This window comes from Lipotes vexillifer, unplaced genomic scaffold (assembly GCF_000442215.2).
Source record: "Lipotes vexillifer unplaced genomic scaffold, Lipotes_vexillifer_v1.1 scaffold858, whole genome shotgun sequence".
Lineage (NCBI taxonomy): Eukaryota > Metazoa > Chordata > Mammalia > Artiodactyla > Lipotidae > Lipotes > Lipotes vexillifer.
This window is the reverse complement of record NW_006788467.1, coordinates 559239-576035: the sequence shown is the minus strand read 5'-3', so window position 1 is coordinate 576035 and position 16797 is coordinate 559239. Positions and strand designations below refer to the sequence as shown.

Below are 16797 nucleotides of genomic sequence, written 5' to 3'. Positions count from 1 at the left end.
CAACAAAAAAAAAAAAAAAAAAAAAAAAAAAAAAAACAACCATAGGTTAGATTATCTATTTTACAAACAGAGATGTTTTATCATCTTTTTAATCTCTTTATGTTTTTCCCTGTTTTCACTATGATTATCTCTTGCTTTTATTCCATGTCAGTAATTCAGTTTTCAACTATGTACAAGTTATTTGTTATTTTTTATTTATTTATTTTACAGAAATATATTATGTAAGGTCTCAATTTGTTTCTTTAGCTCTACAATTTTCATGTATTTTACTGTTTTATTTTGGTTTTGAGTTCTAATTTTACTGAATTCAATCTCTATTATAGTATGAATTGCTCACAGAGACCTTTAAAATTTCAAACTGGGTTCCTTATCAGTCTTTTACATGCTATTTACTGCCCTGATTTTGCTTCCTGTAGTATGTCTATATAATTGCCATGCTTTCTTTTTCATCTTGCTCACATTTAACTGAGTCAGCTCTGACCTGAACTTTGGTTTGATAGAGTATAGCTGAATTGTCTTCAAATTCCTTCCTACTGTGTGTGTGCGGGGATATTCTCCCCTTCTGGATACACTTTGAGATTTGGAGTACTAGTGTACTAGCTCATTTCCTGAAGCCTCTGTGCTCATGAAGGATGGAAGGTGAGAACCCCTCTCGTGCTGTGGGAATTATATACTGGACACCCTACGCACTGGTCTCCCCTGTAAGATTAATAGGGAATACCAGGAATTTGTTGACTTTCTTTCTCTGCCCAGTAAGGATTCAAGATAGGGTGGGAAACAGACTTAAGTATCATAGCAGAAATCTTTTGCTTTTTTTTTTTTTGCCATCACATGTTTATGACATGAGGCTACAGCCTTTCCTTCTTACATTGTAATTGATGAATTTTTGCTGGCCTTTATTATTTTCACTGTTATTGTTCATTTAATCAGGAAAGGGAAAATTCTGTGATATGGCTCCATTTTGCTATCTTTAACTGAAAATTCTTCTCAGTTGAAATATTTCATACACAGAAAGGAATATATACAGATTCTACTCACACCTCAATTTAAGAAATACAACACTACATAACCTTTGCTGTTCTGTTTACTGCTACCCATTCACATACCACTGCCCTTGTCCTAGATATCATCACAGCTCTGAATTTTATGTTCATCATCATCCTGATTCTATTAAAATCACTTCTGAATCCCTAAAGGATATTTTGTTTAGCTCCGCTTCTTTAAGCTTTATGAAAGTTGTATTATACTCTTTTGATTGATGAATGTGACCATAATTAATTTATTTTCACTGCTGTATTAAATCTTATCATATAAATTGCTAATATAAACAATGTTTTTATGTATATGATATAAATGTACATACCAAAAAGTGGAATTGCTGGGTTATAGAGTATTTGTATTTTCAACTTTATTAGATTTTGTCTTTTAAATTTAAACCTTTAATGCTCCTAGAATTGTTATAATCTACAAGGCTACCGTTAACAACATTTCCACAAATATGTGTGTCTGTTTAAGGGCTATTTATTCTGTTCATCAGTCTTACTTGTCTCTATGCACCAACACTATACTGTTAGTGTTGATAACTGGGTAATACAAACCCACCCAACATGTTTTTCTTCAGGAATATTTTGAATGTTTTTCTTCTATTTAAATGCTAGAAGTGTATAGTCAAGTTCCATTAAAAAAAAAAAGGCATTGGGGAATTGACTGGCATTGAATTGATGCTATAGATCAATCTGGAGATGACTGAAATTTTTATGATATTGTTTTCCTATACATGAACATAATACATCTCTCGATTTATTTAGGTCATCTTTAATGTCACTTAATAGTTTTGAACTTTGTTTATCTTTTGTTAGATTTATTTGTGGGAAACTTATACTTTTATCCTACCACATAAGATATGTTTTTATAAATGATACTTTCTTGCCTGCTGTACCTGGTACAGAGAAATTCTACTATTTTTAATATTTATATTGACCTTTTATTCAAAATATAAATTAAGCTCATATTTCTAATAATTTATATGTAGATTGTCTTAGTATTTTAGGTAATCATCTAATCTGTGAACAGTTACTGTTTTCTTTCTTCCTTTTCAATTCTTTACCTTTTTGTTCATTCTGTTTTGTCTCATCTTGCCATGCTGACTAGGAACCTTCAGCACAATGCTAAACAGAGATAGTAATGGAATTTTAAAAAAACTTACTAGTGGTTATATCTTCTCAAATAACAGTAAATATTTTAAATATGTTCTAAATAGAAGGGACATTTCTTTACATAATTTTTAAAAAGGCAAACATTTCCTAAGCTTTAATCAAATCTTTGGGGTAGAATCCTAAAGGATTCTTTTATAACAAAGAAAAGAAGGCAAGAAAACTCACCTTTTTGTAGTAAATTGGGTTTCCTGTCAAGTAGCTGAGGTGGACAAACTCCATATGCAGTGTACCAAATTCAGCAAGAATGCTGCTACCTGCCGATGCCCAGCCCCAGTTTCGCCCTACTCCACTGAGTGAAAGAAAAGGTAAAAGGAGACAGGATTGGGAAAAAAATGAAATATTTTTTTAATGAATACATAAATTTTAAATGTATCTCTTAGAAATTATTATCTCAAACAACAGATTACTTACATCTAAAATTTTATTATTTTTAAATTATTGTTAATAGAATATCCACATGTTCTAAAAATCAAAACAATGTAGAAAAGTATACATTAAATATATTTCACCCCATTCTCATCTCTCTTCCCCTTACAGGCCCCAAATATAATCATTCATTAGCTTATGTATAAGTACAGAAATTTCCATGCATATATAAGCAATCCAAATATCTATTCTTATTTTCCTCCTTTCTTAAACAAAACATAGCAAAGTATACTTACTGCTCTGTATGTCGGATTTTGCTACTAAGATGTACCTCAGTAGGCGTTCCGTATCAGTTCATAAACAACTTTCTCATTTTATTTTTTTAATAGATGCACAGAATTCCATGACATTAATGATTTTCAATTGAAATGTCTCACCCCAGAGGCATATGAAAATGTGTGAGAGCATTTTGAGTTGTTTCAAACCTTGAAGGTACAACTTACAGTTATTGTGCTGGGGCCAAAGATGTAACATGACAGTATCCTGATAAAGAACTGTCCTGCCTCAAATGCTCATAGTGCCTGTATGAAAACTACTATGTTATATGAATAGACATAACTTATTTAATCAATCATCTATAGTGGTCCTTTGGCAAATTTCTAATATTTTGCTATTATGAAAACTTTTATAGTGAATAATCTTGTGTACATTTCATTTGTGCAGATATATGTCTAGGATATCGTCTTACTTTTTTTTCTTTTTTTTTTAGCCTGCCTTATAAATTTTTTTGGAAGCCAAACTATATAAATGAAAAATTGTAGACTTTTTGGATGTTATCTTCTTTCTCAGAAGGTTAAGTTTCCTCTCAAACATAGGTGGAGTATAGGCAGATTACCTTGGTTTCAGGCTTTGTTAAGGGTAGTCTATTTCAGTTTTACCTCTCCCTCTAGGAAGTGGCCCTCTGGGATCTCAGCTGAAAGCCTGGGGTGTTTATCAAGGGCCCTTCACCTTGGCAGCTTTAAACACTAACCTCTGTCTTCCCAGTACCATGTACTTGTTAAACTTTCCCCTTTATATCTACTTGTACACTGGCAATTCAATTTGATATGTTTTATTTATGTGTTGAGAAAACATTAAAATAGATATCAGGGTATATCACTACCTTGCTGAAAGTTTGTTAATTTTTTGGTGCTATTTTTATATTGTTTTTGAAATTATGATAGGCAAATGCCAGTAACGTATTTTTTTTGAAGCCAGACATGAGAATCAAGGAAGAAATATGGATACAGTAACTATGTAGGACAGTCATTCATTTCACAAATATTAAGTGCCTACTATTATCTGGGACATATAGTAGTGAACCTGACATATAACATTCCTGTTCCCATAATAAGTAAGACCATTTTAATAGTGATAATTGTTATGAAGAAAATTAAATAGAGTGATAGAATACTGAGTACTAGTGATGGAAAATGAGTTCGAAGATTTTATGTATAATGTTCAAAGAGTTTCTAAAATGACACAATTTAAACTGAGACCTGAATGACGAGAAGGAGCTAGTGATGAACAGACACGGAAGAAGAGAATTCCCAGCAGAGGAAATAGCAAACGCAATGGCCCTGAGGAAAAAGTTGGCTAGTGTGGCTGGAGCTCAGGAAGGGGAAGTGAATGATACAGAATGAGGTTAGAAAGCTAGATAAAATCCAGACTGTGCAGAAATTCTGTAGGCTATGGTGAAATTTGAAGTTTTTTTTATTTTAAGTATGATGGAACATCATGGAGAATTTTAAGGAATGTAACATAATATTTAAAGAACAAAGCATACCATTTAGAAAGATTACCTAGGTGGCAGCATGGCGAATGGATTATAGCAAAGTCAAGTATAAACACAAAATCCCATTTCCATGTAAAAACTTCTGTCCCAAAGTCCCAAATGAAAGTTTCATTCATAGTGCATTTAAACATCTCAAAATACTAAATTCTAAACAAGATTTTTCACTTTTTATTTTACAGACAGCCTCACAGGGCCCTCCACCTTGGCAGGCTTAAACACTAACCTCTGTCTCACCAGTACCATGTATCTGTTAAATTAGCTTCCAAATGCTGTTATCTGGTTCTTTTGAGTCCCCCTGCATGGGCAGGTATAGAATCAGCCAACAATTTCAGGAAAATTTGTACATAAATTCTGGGGCTTTTCCTCTGCAATTCCTTCCTGTCTTGAGACACTTGTCCCTCGTATCTCAGCCATTCTGGCAGCTCCAAGACCTGACCATAGTCTTCTTTGCCCTAAATGACCGCTACATTAGGCTTGGCTTCAGTTGCCCTGCACCATCATTTAGAATATGCCCTCGGGGGTAAAGCCAGTGTTTCTACAGAGATGACCTTCTCTCAGGATCACAGCCCCTTGGGTCCTCCCTTAGTTAGCTGCTCTCTAATCCCTTCAAACCATCTTGCTGACCTTTTATGATTGTTTTCCGTGGGAGAGTTAACCTGATATAAGCTATTCCATGGCTGGAACTGGAAGTCTACATTAATTATTCAAGTAGCAGAGTTCACAGGTTATTCCTACTAGAACTCTAAACCGTTCTCTAAGGTCTTTTCTACTTTTAGGAGGAAGTAAAAAATATAAATCTTTCTCTCATAGAAGGATTGATGTTATTGGTTTTAGCTCTTTTAGCACTAGCTGACTTTTTAAACTCTGTATCACCTAGATAAATATTAAATTAGGTAAGTCAAATGACAAGTATGGAATAATTATGAGATTTTTAGACACAAGAACCATATCTTATAATTACCACTAAAGTGTAAGCAGAATAGAGTAATACATGATTTGGTAGAGGAGCTGAAACAGATGTAGAAGATGAGGATAATAATCTTAACTACTGATGTAGCACATAGGCTCCTAGTCCTGCCATTAATTAACTGTGGGACCTTGAGCAAGATATTTGCCTTCTCTGACCCAGGAGCCCCACTCCTGGGCATATACCTAGAGAAAACCATAATTCCAAAAGATACATGCACCCCAGTGTTCACTGCAGCACTATTTACAATAGCCAGGACATGGGAGCAACCTAAATGTCCATCAACGGAGGAATGGATAAAGAAGATGTGGTACATATATACAATGGAATATTACTCAGCCATAAAAATGAACGAAATTATGCCGTTGGCAGAGACACGGATAGACCTAGAGACTGTCATACAGAGTGAAGTAAGTCAGGAAGAGAAAAACAAGTATCATATATTAACGCACATATGTGGAAATGAGAAAAATGAACCTATTTGCAAAGCAGAAACAGAGACACAGATGTAGAGAACAAATGTATGGACACCAAGTGGGGGAGGGTGGGATGGACTGGGAGATTGGGACTGATGTATGTACACTACTATGTATGAAGTAGATGGCTGGTGAGTACCTACTGTATAGCACAGGGGAAGAATAAAAAAGAAGGTACCATGTTTGCAGGACATATATTAAGTTAACCTTAAAAATGCATTCCAATATACATTAGGTGCAGACAAATACTGTTTGATTCCACTTATATGAGGTACCTAGAATAGTCAAATTCATAGAGTCAGAAAGTACACTGGTAGATGTCAGGGGCAGGGGGTGGGGATTGGGGAGGGGGAATGGGGAGTTAGTGTTTAAGAGGGACAGAGTTTCAGTTTAGGAAGGTGAAAAATCCGGGAGATGGATGATAGACAGAGTTGCACAACAATATGAATGTACTTAGTGCCACTGAACTATACAGTTAAATATGGTTAAAATAGTTATGTTTTTTATTATGTGACTTTTACCACAATAAAAAAAAAGGTATTTGCTTTCTGTGAGACTCAGTTTCCTTATCCATAATGTGAGTATTCATGATACCTAGTTCACATGGTTGTTAGGAAATTAAATGACATTTAAGATTGTGAAAACACCTCACAAAGAGGCTAGTAAGAATAGTATCTAATGAGTTTTTGAATAATTTTATTCTAAGTTATTTTAACAGTTTACCTAGAGAAAAAAACTTCCACAATCTGATAAAGGCAATTGATGGAAAAATCTACAGCCAACATCATATTTGATGACTTTTTTTTAAAAAGCAGTATTATAAAAACATTTTATGGAAATCCAGAAGACCATAAAATATAGGTGAAGACAATCTTTTTAACCAAGACTGAAATCCCCGAAGTTATAAAAGATATATATGAATATATAAACATCTAAAACTTAGGAATGAAAAATTATTATAAATAAAGATAACAAACAAGTAGTAGAACAGGGAAAAAAGAAATAATTCTATAATCTACAAGGCTCTTTTATAAACTAACTAGAAAAAGACAAACAATCCAATCAACACTAGGAACAGACAATTCACAAAAAACAAATCTAGATGTTCAACAAATTTATGAAAAGATGCTCAAATTCACTAAGCAGAAAATACAAATGAAAATAAAAATAGTAACACTTTATAGCCATCAGTCTCTTGAAAATTAAACAGAACATATACTTGTAGACATTTTGGTACTCTCACACATTGTTGATGGAAATATGATGACCTACAGCCTTTTGGAAAACATCTGGGGAGTAACTACTAAATTTAAAACTACATACATGCTTTGATCCAGCAATTCCACACTTGAGAATCTATCCTACAAAGATAAAAGAGACATATGCCCTTTGATACAGCAATCATATTCCTAAGAATCATTTTCAGAGAAAATTCCCCACTAAACAAGGACACTTATAACAGGATGCCATTGTAACCATGTTTATGGTAGCAAAATAATGGAAATAAACAAATACCACTGATATGGAATGATTAAACAAATTATGGTATAACCTATGTATTATATAATACATCCTATATTCCACTATGTAGTCATCACAAAGATTGATTTAAAGTTCTGTGGCATGACCTGGAAGAGTATTTCCATGAGATTTTGTTGAGTGAGAAAAATAAGAAGTAGAAAAGCAAGTATCCAAACAAACCATAAAAAATTTAAAAAGCTCCACCAGTATCTATGTTTGTGCTTCTATATGCTGTATATCATATTGTAGGAGATAAATAATGTTAGATTATTAACATGAATTGGCTTTCAGACAGCAAAATTGGAAGAAAGTCTGTTTGTGAGACACATGTAGAACTCAATCAAAAACAAAAACCTTTAAAAAATAGGTAAATAATTACATCTGTGATCGATAAACCCAAGTAAAATATGTATGTGTACGAATATATACAAAGAAACAACATGAAAATTAAACTTATGTTCAAGACATGGTCCTTGAAAACACTTCTATTTTCATCTCAATCTAAGTTTGAAGTTCCGCAATGCTGGATTTTTCGGTTATTTTCTATATAGACAAATAATAATAATAATAACATCCTGCAATCTTTCTTCATCTCAGACTTAAATTGTAAGCTAATTAAGTTAAAATTCTTATTATCTAAGAAAGTTATATGATATGAGTCTGACAATGCTACTGAAGGAAACATCAGAAAATCTATCATGAAACTAAGGACAGAGAACAGGTATGTGACCACACCCTTTTGTGGAGGTTGGTCTGGAACTCTAGCTAGCTTTTTCCTCACAAACAGGGGGTTTACATTATATATATTGCATGACATCAAAGAATAGTAAAGTTAGATGTCATGTTCAGTATTAAATACTGATTTCTTAGTGAAAATTAAAACTTTATAAAGTTCTCCATTAGAAATGACTAAAACAGATTAGTTTTCCCAAATAAAGCTGTCACAGAATCATGCCTCATTTTGAACTTCAACAGTGTAAATACCATAAAAAGGACCCTATAGTCAACGTCAGGAATTATGTCTTCCTTTATCATCAGTAAGACATTCAGCAATAGGAAGCCCTGATTTTAAGGTATACTGTGTTCCATTTTAACTTAGAAGAAGATCAACACGCCATGTACGTAAAACAAAAGAGGGAAAGCACTTTGAATCCATTACAGCACTAAATGGAAATGAATAAGCAAATCATAAAGAAACAACTATTTTATAAGAGACAGAAATCTAGACTTAGAGAAACAAGCAGTAGAAACTGGAATACGGCTACGGCAAGCGAACTGTTTCAAAGTAAAGAACATATTTTAAAAATCAGACAATGTTTTAAAGAAATATGCTTCTGTACATATGAAGAGAAAACCAGTTTAAGTCTTAAAAAGTATGGTGGGGGCTGATCATTAGAAATTTCTAATACCTTTTTAAAGGGTCAAAAAATCAGTTAATCTAATTTATTTAGAACAGGAATAACCACATAAAAATAGAATTTACCTTTTCAGATTCACCATTGCCCAAGGAATCCCCGTAGGTGTGTTAAATGCAGGAAGGAGTTTCTCAGCCAACTGGACTGCTTTAATCTTGAATATCTGAGATAAAAACATGAACATTCATAAATTATGAAATTACTGTTGTCAATAATATTTCTCGGTCTCTTATAGGATGCACACCACAGTGTACTGGATACATGAAAGTACGAGGGAAAAAAATGACATCTCTTTTGGTACCGCATAGCATACAGCAATCAGAGAAAATGGTTGTAAAGTGGATGGATACTGAGGAAAAAGCTACCCAACGTGAAATGGCCAGAAACTGCAACTAATTGAAAGGGAAGGACATGGTTTTGGTGTTGATATTATCTTTATCTTCAACTGGCAAAAAAATCTGAGAGAAAACACTAGGCTATGAAATCTTCATCCATGGTATACAAGCTTAGTACAAATATTAAAACAAAAGAAAGAGATGCAACACAATTTGGATAAATGCCCTTGAATTACCATAAGCTTGTTAATACCTCAACATTCTCCATTAAGGTTCAGCCACATTTATTAAAAGAAAAGAAAATGTTTACGTTCACATTCCAAGTTTATTTTATGAGTTATAAATGCTTCACCCCTTGGTCCCAGCTGCTGCTTTCTTTGGTACATAAAACAATAAATTGGGCTTCCCTGGTGGCACAGTGGTTGAGAGTCCGCCTGCCGATGCAGGGGACACGGGTTCGTGCCCCGGTCCGGGAAGATCCCACATGCCGCAGAGCGGCTGGGCCCGTGAGCCATGGCCGCTAAGCCTGCGCGTCCGGAGCCTCTGCTCCGCAACGGGAGAGGCCACAACAGTGAAAGGCCCGCGAACCGCAAAACAAACAAACAAACAAAAAACACAATAAATTGCCTAAATATCAATGGCTCTCAAACTTTCAAAACCATGTACTATTGCCAAGACATATATAACAAGATTTCTAATATTCTTAGCATATACCAACAGATTTGTGTACCTCATTTTGAAGACTACTGACTTCATAGAGACTCAAAACTGAGATTAGGTCATAATATCCTACTAGGAAAAGTGGCGTGTTCTTCTGTATGCCCCAAATCTATCCTCTCTCAAATTAATTTCAAATTCATTGGACATTTAAGGTTCCATCTTTTCATTGCAGTCAAGTATTTTTGTTAAAATATTATTAGATTTTTCAAATAAGTAAGTAGTTGAAAGCCAGGACTAGATCAAAGTTCTAAGTTGACATTATATTAACAAAGCATACCAACATTACTGGGGGTATAAATTAGAGAGGAGTATGTGCAAGTAGACAAAGCAATATGATGTTAAGATATTTTTCAAGGTTCCTTAAATAAGGAAAAGCTCAGCAGAACTTTTAATTAGATATTCTCATATATCTACAATTTACCATTTCCTTGAATACTTACTTAAACACAAAAATACCAGTGAAAAATGTAACAATGTAAAAAGGTAAAAGTTTTAATAATTTTCTCATATTCATTCCATTAATTCAGAAAAGCAAATGGAAAACAGTTCTCTCTGTATTAACATTTATATGTTAGTAAAGAGAAATTACATTATACAGTAAAGAGTTTTGCTCTTTACCTCATGCTTTACCATGAGGACAAAGGGACTAAGTTCTTATCTAAGAACTAATATTAATGCTATGTATTTGTTAATCACATATTATCACATCTTTTACATATAAAACTAATATTCAAAATAGTAAATTAACTTATAAACATAAGCTTTTTCTAAACAGAAAGCATTCTCATTTCACTTCCAGAAGTAATTAGCGACACATTTTCTAATTTTCAACTTCCTATGTCAGTTAACATATATAGTAACCAATTATAGTATACGACCCAAAAAAAACACCACCCTTATGTCACTGAGAAAAAATTCCTTATATAGAATTCTTAATTTATTCAGGAATATACAAAATCTTTAATGATAAATATACCACAGCCTTACACTCCTTATTTGCAGAAACATAGTTTGGCAGACAACAGCAGTAGCTAATTTAAAACAAATTAGTTAGTATGCAATGCAGGCAAATAATATAAAATCCAAAAAGTATCAAAGTAAAACATGAGTCCCTTTTCCAGTCCTATCCCTTGACCACACAGTTCCTTCTATTGATACAATGCAAATAGCTATCGATTTCTCAAATGTCTAGTAAATATTTTGTGCTAAATCAGTTCTATGGTATACATGGCTCCTAGCATGTCACATCAAATCCTCATTTTCCATTTCTCAGAAATAGAAATTCTATTACAGTTTATACACACATATCTTTGTCTTTCTGTCTTTCAAACACAGAATATCACATACTCTATGCTCAACTTGCTTCTTTCATTTATTGTACCTTGGAGATCTTTCCAAATCATTCCACATCCTTCTCTTTAGTGGCTGCAGAATTTCCCCTGTATAGATCACACTGTAATTTATTTAGTCAGTCTCCTATTGCTAGACGTATGTTTCCAAATTATGTGACTCTGTATGATAAAATCCAAGAGTGGAATTACTGAATCTGTGGGTACATTTATTTGTAATTTTAATAGTTAATGCCAATTTGTTCTCTACACATTTCACAAATTTATATTTCTACCAGAATTTATGACCAGCTGTTTCCCTGTATTTTTGTTAACATAAAAGTTGTCAAACTTTTGATTGCTGCTAATCTGACAATTGAAAAAGGATGCTCCATTGTCATTTTTATTTTCATTATTTTATTATGAATGTGGTAGATACTCAACACTCACTCAAATCTTTCAAGCATACCTTCATACATTGCAGAGGATGGATAACTATACATAACATTTTCCAGACTCCACTCCAGCTAAAGTTCGAGACAAGGCCTAGGCATTGCTGAGTGTACATAAATATGCAATATTTGGAAGGAAGAAGTAAATGATCTGAAGCAGTTATCTTTCAAGCACAGTGGTGACAATGTCTGATTCTTCTGTGGTAGCTCTGACAGAAGTTCCAGTGACTGGTGCCTAGCTTCAAAGATAACATGTGGGCAACAGAGGGAATGGAGCTGGATCATACCGTGAAAGCCACATGGTATGCTTGAGCATTCCTCCTGCCTGCATGTTTCCAAGCTATATAACAAAAATATCTGATTTCATGGCCCTCCCAAAGATTCTGTTAGTTGGTCAGCACCCTCTAATAAATCACTAGATAAAACAGATTGATTTCTGCAACTAGGACTCTTGACTAATAAGATGATGAAAATGAATCAATTATTTACATGTTTAAGAGCTTCAACAACACTTAAATGAAGATTTCCAAGACATTTATTTATAGAAAAAAAACTTTTATGTATTCCTTGTCCATGAAGTAAAATATCCCAGTTATTTTTACCAGAACAAATTTTAAGTAACGGAACTATGCTAAAATTGGTCCTAGGTTTAGAAAAATTAGGACTAGAATTACCTAGGTCTGGAAGAATTGGAAGAAATGGGATTAAACAGGTAAAATGTGGCAAGACTATGAAGAGCTTTAAAACATAAGCAATGAAACTTAGGGTAACACAACAGATAACACAGAAGCACTGTAGATTCTTGAGGAGGGAAGTGATATTAGAATCCATGTACACTTTTAGTTGTTCTTTTTTAATTGGAGTATTTACTAAAGTAATAATCTGTTTTCAACCTAGTAGAGTTAGAATGTAAAATAGAAGTCAAGAGTTCATAACACTCAAATGACTTCCCACCTCATTCAGAGTAAAAGCCACAGCTCTTTAAAAGGCTACAGAATATTTTTTTCCCAGCGGGTGGGGGAATACCCCCCATGCCACAGAGTGGCTGGGCCCGTGAGCCATGGCCGCTGAGCCTGCGCGTCCAGAGCCTGTGTTCCACAACAAGAGAGGCCACAACAGTGAGAGGCCCGCGTACCGCAAAAAAAAAAAAAAAAAAAAAAAAGCCAAAGTGTACAGAGATTTAAAGTAAACAAGTAAATTATCTTCTCTCTCCTCCATACCAACCCCATCTCCCTGAGATATTCAATGTTAACATATAAAAGTTTTAAGGACTCTTTACAATATTCTACAAAAATGTTGGGTTGATGATGATGATGATGATAATGGCAAGCATATATATTAATCCATTTAATACCCACAACAACCCAATGAGGTAAGTATTATTGTTACTCCCATTTTACAGGGTTGAAACTGAGGTATAAAACAGAGAAGTTAACTTGCCCAAGGTCATACAGTGGTAAGTCTGAATTTAAACCCATGCAGTGCAGCTCAAGTTCATGTACTTGCTTTACTATTTCACTATATTAGATATAAATACAGATATAGACATAGACATATTTTATACTGTGCATTATTATTATTATTTTTTTTTTTTTTGCGGTACGCGGGCCTCTCACTGCCGTGGCCTCTCCCGTTACGGAGCACAGGCTCTGGACGTGCAGGCTCAAGTGGCCATGGCTCACGGGCCCGGCCGCTCCGTGGTATGTGGGATCTTCCCAGACCGGGGCACGAACCCGTGTCCCCTGCATCGGCAGGCGGACTCTCAACCACTGTGCCACCAGGGAAGCCCCACTGTGCATTATTTAATCATAATTTTATAGTCAATAATTCTTTAAAATGTTTTATTAATTTATTGCACAACTCTGTCCTCCCTCTTGAATGATCATTTGGCTAATATAAAATTCTGCACTGGCAGTTATTTTATCTCAGCAGTATAAAGATATTATTCCATTGTCTTCTGGCATCTGTTGCTGTGGAGAACTCTGCTGTTAGCTGTCATTCTTTTGTAAGTAATCAGCCCTTTTTCTTTGGTAGCTTTTAGTATTTCCTCCTTATTCTTGATATTTTTTCAAATATTCATTCTCTATCATTTATTCCATTAAACTCATCTAAGACTCCTAATAAACATTAATATTTCTCAATCTATTTTATATCTCTCAACTCTTTTTCTTATTCTCCCTTTGGCTCTCTATACTGCATTCTAGATGAATTTTCATTATCACCATGAACAGGGGCACCCTTAAAGACTAGACAGGTGTTCCTTAGGACCAAGTGAGGGATACTACAAAACTGCTGGTTAACACAGAGGTAGAAACACATCTCCCACTCATAATGATCCCTGCAAACAATACTTCATAACTCATGATGAAATCTAAGATTTTATTCTACTTGGTAACAAGTTAGCCTGCCACAGTTTCATAAATATTGGCAGAAGACAGAAGACTACTGTGTCAGAGATAAAAAGACTACATTATTCATGGCAAAGTAACAGCCAAAGCTTCAAGTTTACTTCCATTGGTTGTACACGTCCCACCCTTACCCCCCACCTAAGTCGCAGAGAGATGACCCAAAGGGCCCATGATGGATTCCTGCACATACAGTGGGTTGCCTTACAGAGTAACACTGAGTTTGGAGAATCTCTTTTATAAGTGAAAGCAAGCCTATTTGTCCAGGGTAAGACATTAATTCAACCCTGTAAGCATAAGCCTGATGACCCGGGAAAAGAGCAGTCAGGGGCTTATATTCTTGGTATTCCCAGCAAAAGTGTGCAGAGATGCTCAGGCCCCATAGTGGACGGCTTTCCTGAACCTTCCACATCAGCAGTAACCGAAGCGCCTTCCTGTAGCAGCAGCTGAATCCACTTTGCAGTTTTTCCAACACTTGCAGAACCAGCTTCATCACCCTCAATCCTGGCTCCAAAGACACCTGCCAGCACATTTTCATCAGAGATCTGAGTTTCAGCTATATAGAGCCCTTCCTCTGAAGTTTCTAAGTTTCAGTAATTAAAACCTCTTGCCCATGTTCCCTCAGCCATGGTTGCTTCCTGTAGGAGCCACCTCCACAATACCTTAGAGTATTCTTTTTAATCTAGCACTTTCCTAGTTAACTTTATACCCAGTTAATAACTCTTTATATGAAATTCTCTCTGTTCAAATAACTGGCATGTATTCTGTCTCTTATAAATCAAATCCTGACTGATAAATAAATAATCCATATTTTCTTATTACCTATTATTAAATATTTGCTTATTTAAAACAGGAAAAGGAAAAAAATTTAAATCACACCAGTTCCTCTCTTCTGAACCAAATACTATTAAATATTTTGATATATTACCATCCTTTTTTTCTGTATAATTTTTAAGTAATTGGATTTTTATTCTTTCATTTCCTGCTACTAACATAGTATCGTTAAGTACCTTTCCAATTTTTACAAAACTGCCTAATTTACTGTATCTATTTCCTCTCCTACCACTCACTACTCCACCTATTTCAACCTAGTTTCTGCTCCCATCATTTTACTTAAAGGGATCTTGCTAAGGATTAGCCACACATTTGAGCAAAGAGCACTTTCAGACATTATTGACCAGTTCCTCCTTAAAATACTTCCCTTGTATTCAATACTACAATCTCCCTGCCTCCTTCACTGACTCATCCTCCTCAAACTTGACCTTTAATGCTGTGCTTCTTGTGGGTTGATTCTAGGTCTCCTCTTCCTTTTCTAAATTGTCTCCCTGAGCAAGTTCATGTGTGCCTGTTTTCAATTATCAGCAAAGCAACTGACTCCCAAATTTATATCACCAGTCAACACCTCTCCAGTGAGTACCAGATCCATTACATCTGTCTACAACTTATTTCTACTTAAATATAACAAAATCCCCTCAAATTCAAAACACCTGAAACAAACTGATGAGCTTCCCCTCCCAATCCAGTATTCTTAAAGTTTTTAATATCTAGTAACTGCCCCACCATCAGTCTAGTACCAAAACCCAGAAAACTGGAGGCAGGACCAACTCCTCCTTCTGCCTCATTTCCCCCTGCAAAGTATCACCCAATCCTTTTGAATTTATCTTCCTTGATATCATTTATCTCTCTCATCTCTACAACCCATCTTAGTCCAAGCTGCTATTATTATTTGCCCCAAATACTGCAATGGCTAACTGACTGGATGAATGGAAACACACACACACACACACACACACACACACACACACACACACAAGCTACTGGTCTATAACTTGCTTTCATCACTAAATATATCAAGCCTATGTTTACTGGTTGAAATATATCAAACTTATGTTCACAGTTGCACAATATTCTATAGTAGTAGATGTATCAATTTATTCAACCATGCCCCCAGATGAATATTCAGGTCTTTGAAAACACTGGCCTACTACATGTTTTCAAACATTGGATACTACAAGCACTAATGCAATGAAAAAATCCTTCTGAGTATACCTTATGTATCCACGTTGTTACTTTTAGATAATACATTCCTAGAAGTGCGTTAGTGGGTCAGAGAATTTTAAATTTTAAATGTTTACTTGACACAAGCTAAATCGTTTTCCAAAAAGTTTGTATTGTTTGTATTCTCTCCAACAGCATATCAAACATTTGTTAAAATTTAAATGTATTTAATTACATACTATACATTTAAAGTGGGTACATTTTATTGTATATAAATTAACTTCATTCAATAGAGTTGCTTAAAATAAACTTTGAACTTTTAAGTTCTTTACCAGGCAGAGAATGTGGAAGAGTGAGAGTCTATTTCAGGCAGAAAATTATGGTATAGCTCAATAAACATAGGGAAATAAAACAAAGTGGTCTAAATACACAGTTTCATGCATGCGAATTTGGGGCTTCTCCTCTGTGGCTCCCTCCTGTCCTGGATTTTACCCCTAAATTTCTAGCACCTGTGGTAGCCCTAAACTCTATCTTCTGACATGATTTTAAACAGGATTTTTTTACCTTCTCTTTCTGATATTTCACTGTTAGCGTAAGGAAATGCAACAGATTTCTGTATGTTAATCTTGTATCCTGCTACCTTGCTGAATTCATTCATTAGTTCTAATAGTTTTTGTGTGGACACTTTAGGGTTCTCTATAGAGTATCATGTCACCTGCACATAATGACAATTTTACCTCTTTCCTTCCAATCTGGATACCTTT

At 34.7% G+C, this 16797-nt stretch overlaps 1 protein-coding gene across 1 annotated transcript in view; it reads right to left on the bottom strand.

Annotated features, from left to right (window-relative positions):
• MAN1A2 (mannosidase alpha class 1A member 2) overlaps positions 1-16797 on the bottom strand; it is a 162784-nt gene that overhangs the window by 53545 nt on the left and 92442 nt on the right. Inside the window, exons 6-7 of the mRNA XM_007461625.1 lie at positions 8864-8958; positions 2382-2505 (exon numbers count right to left, since the gene is read on the bottom strand). Of these exons, the coding sequence (XP_007461687.1) occupies positions 2382-2505; positions 8864-8958 (219 nt within the window). The remainder of the gene's footprint in view (positions 1-2381; positions 2506-8863; positions 8959-16797) is intronic.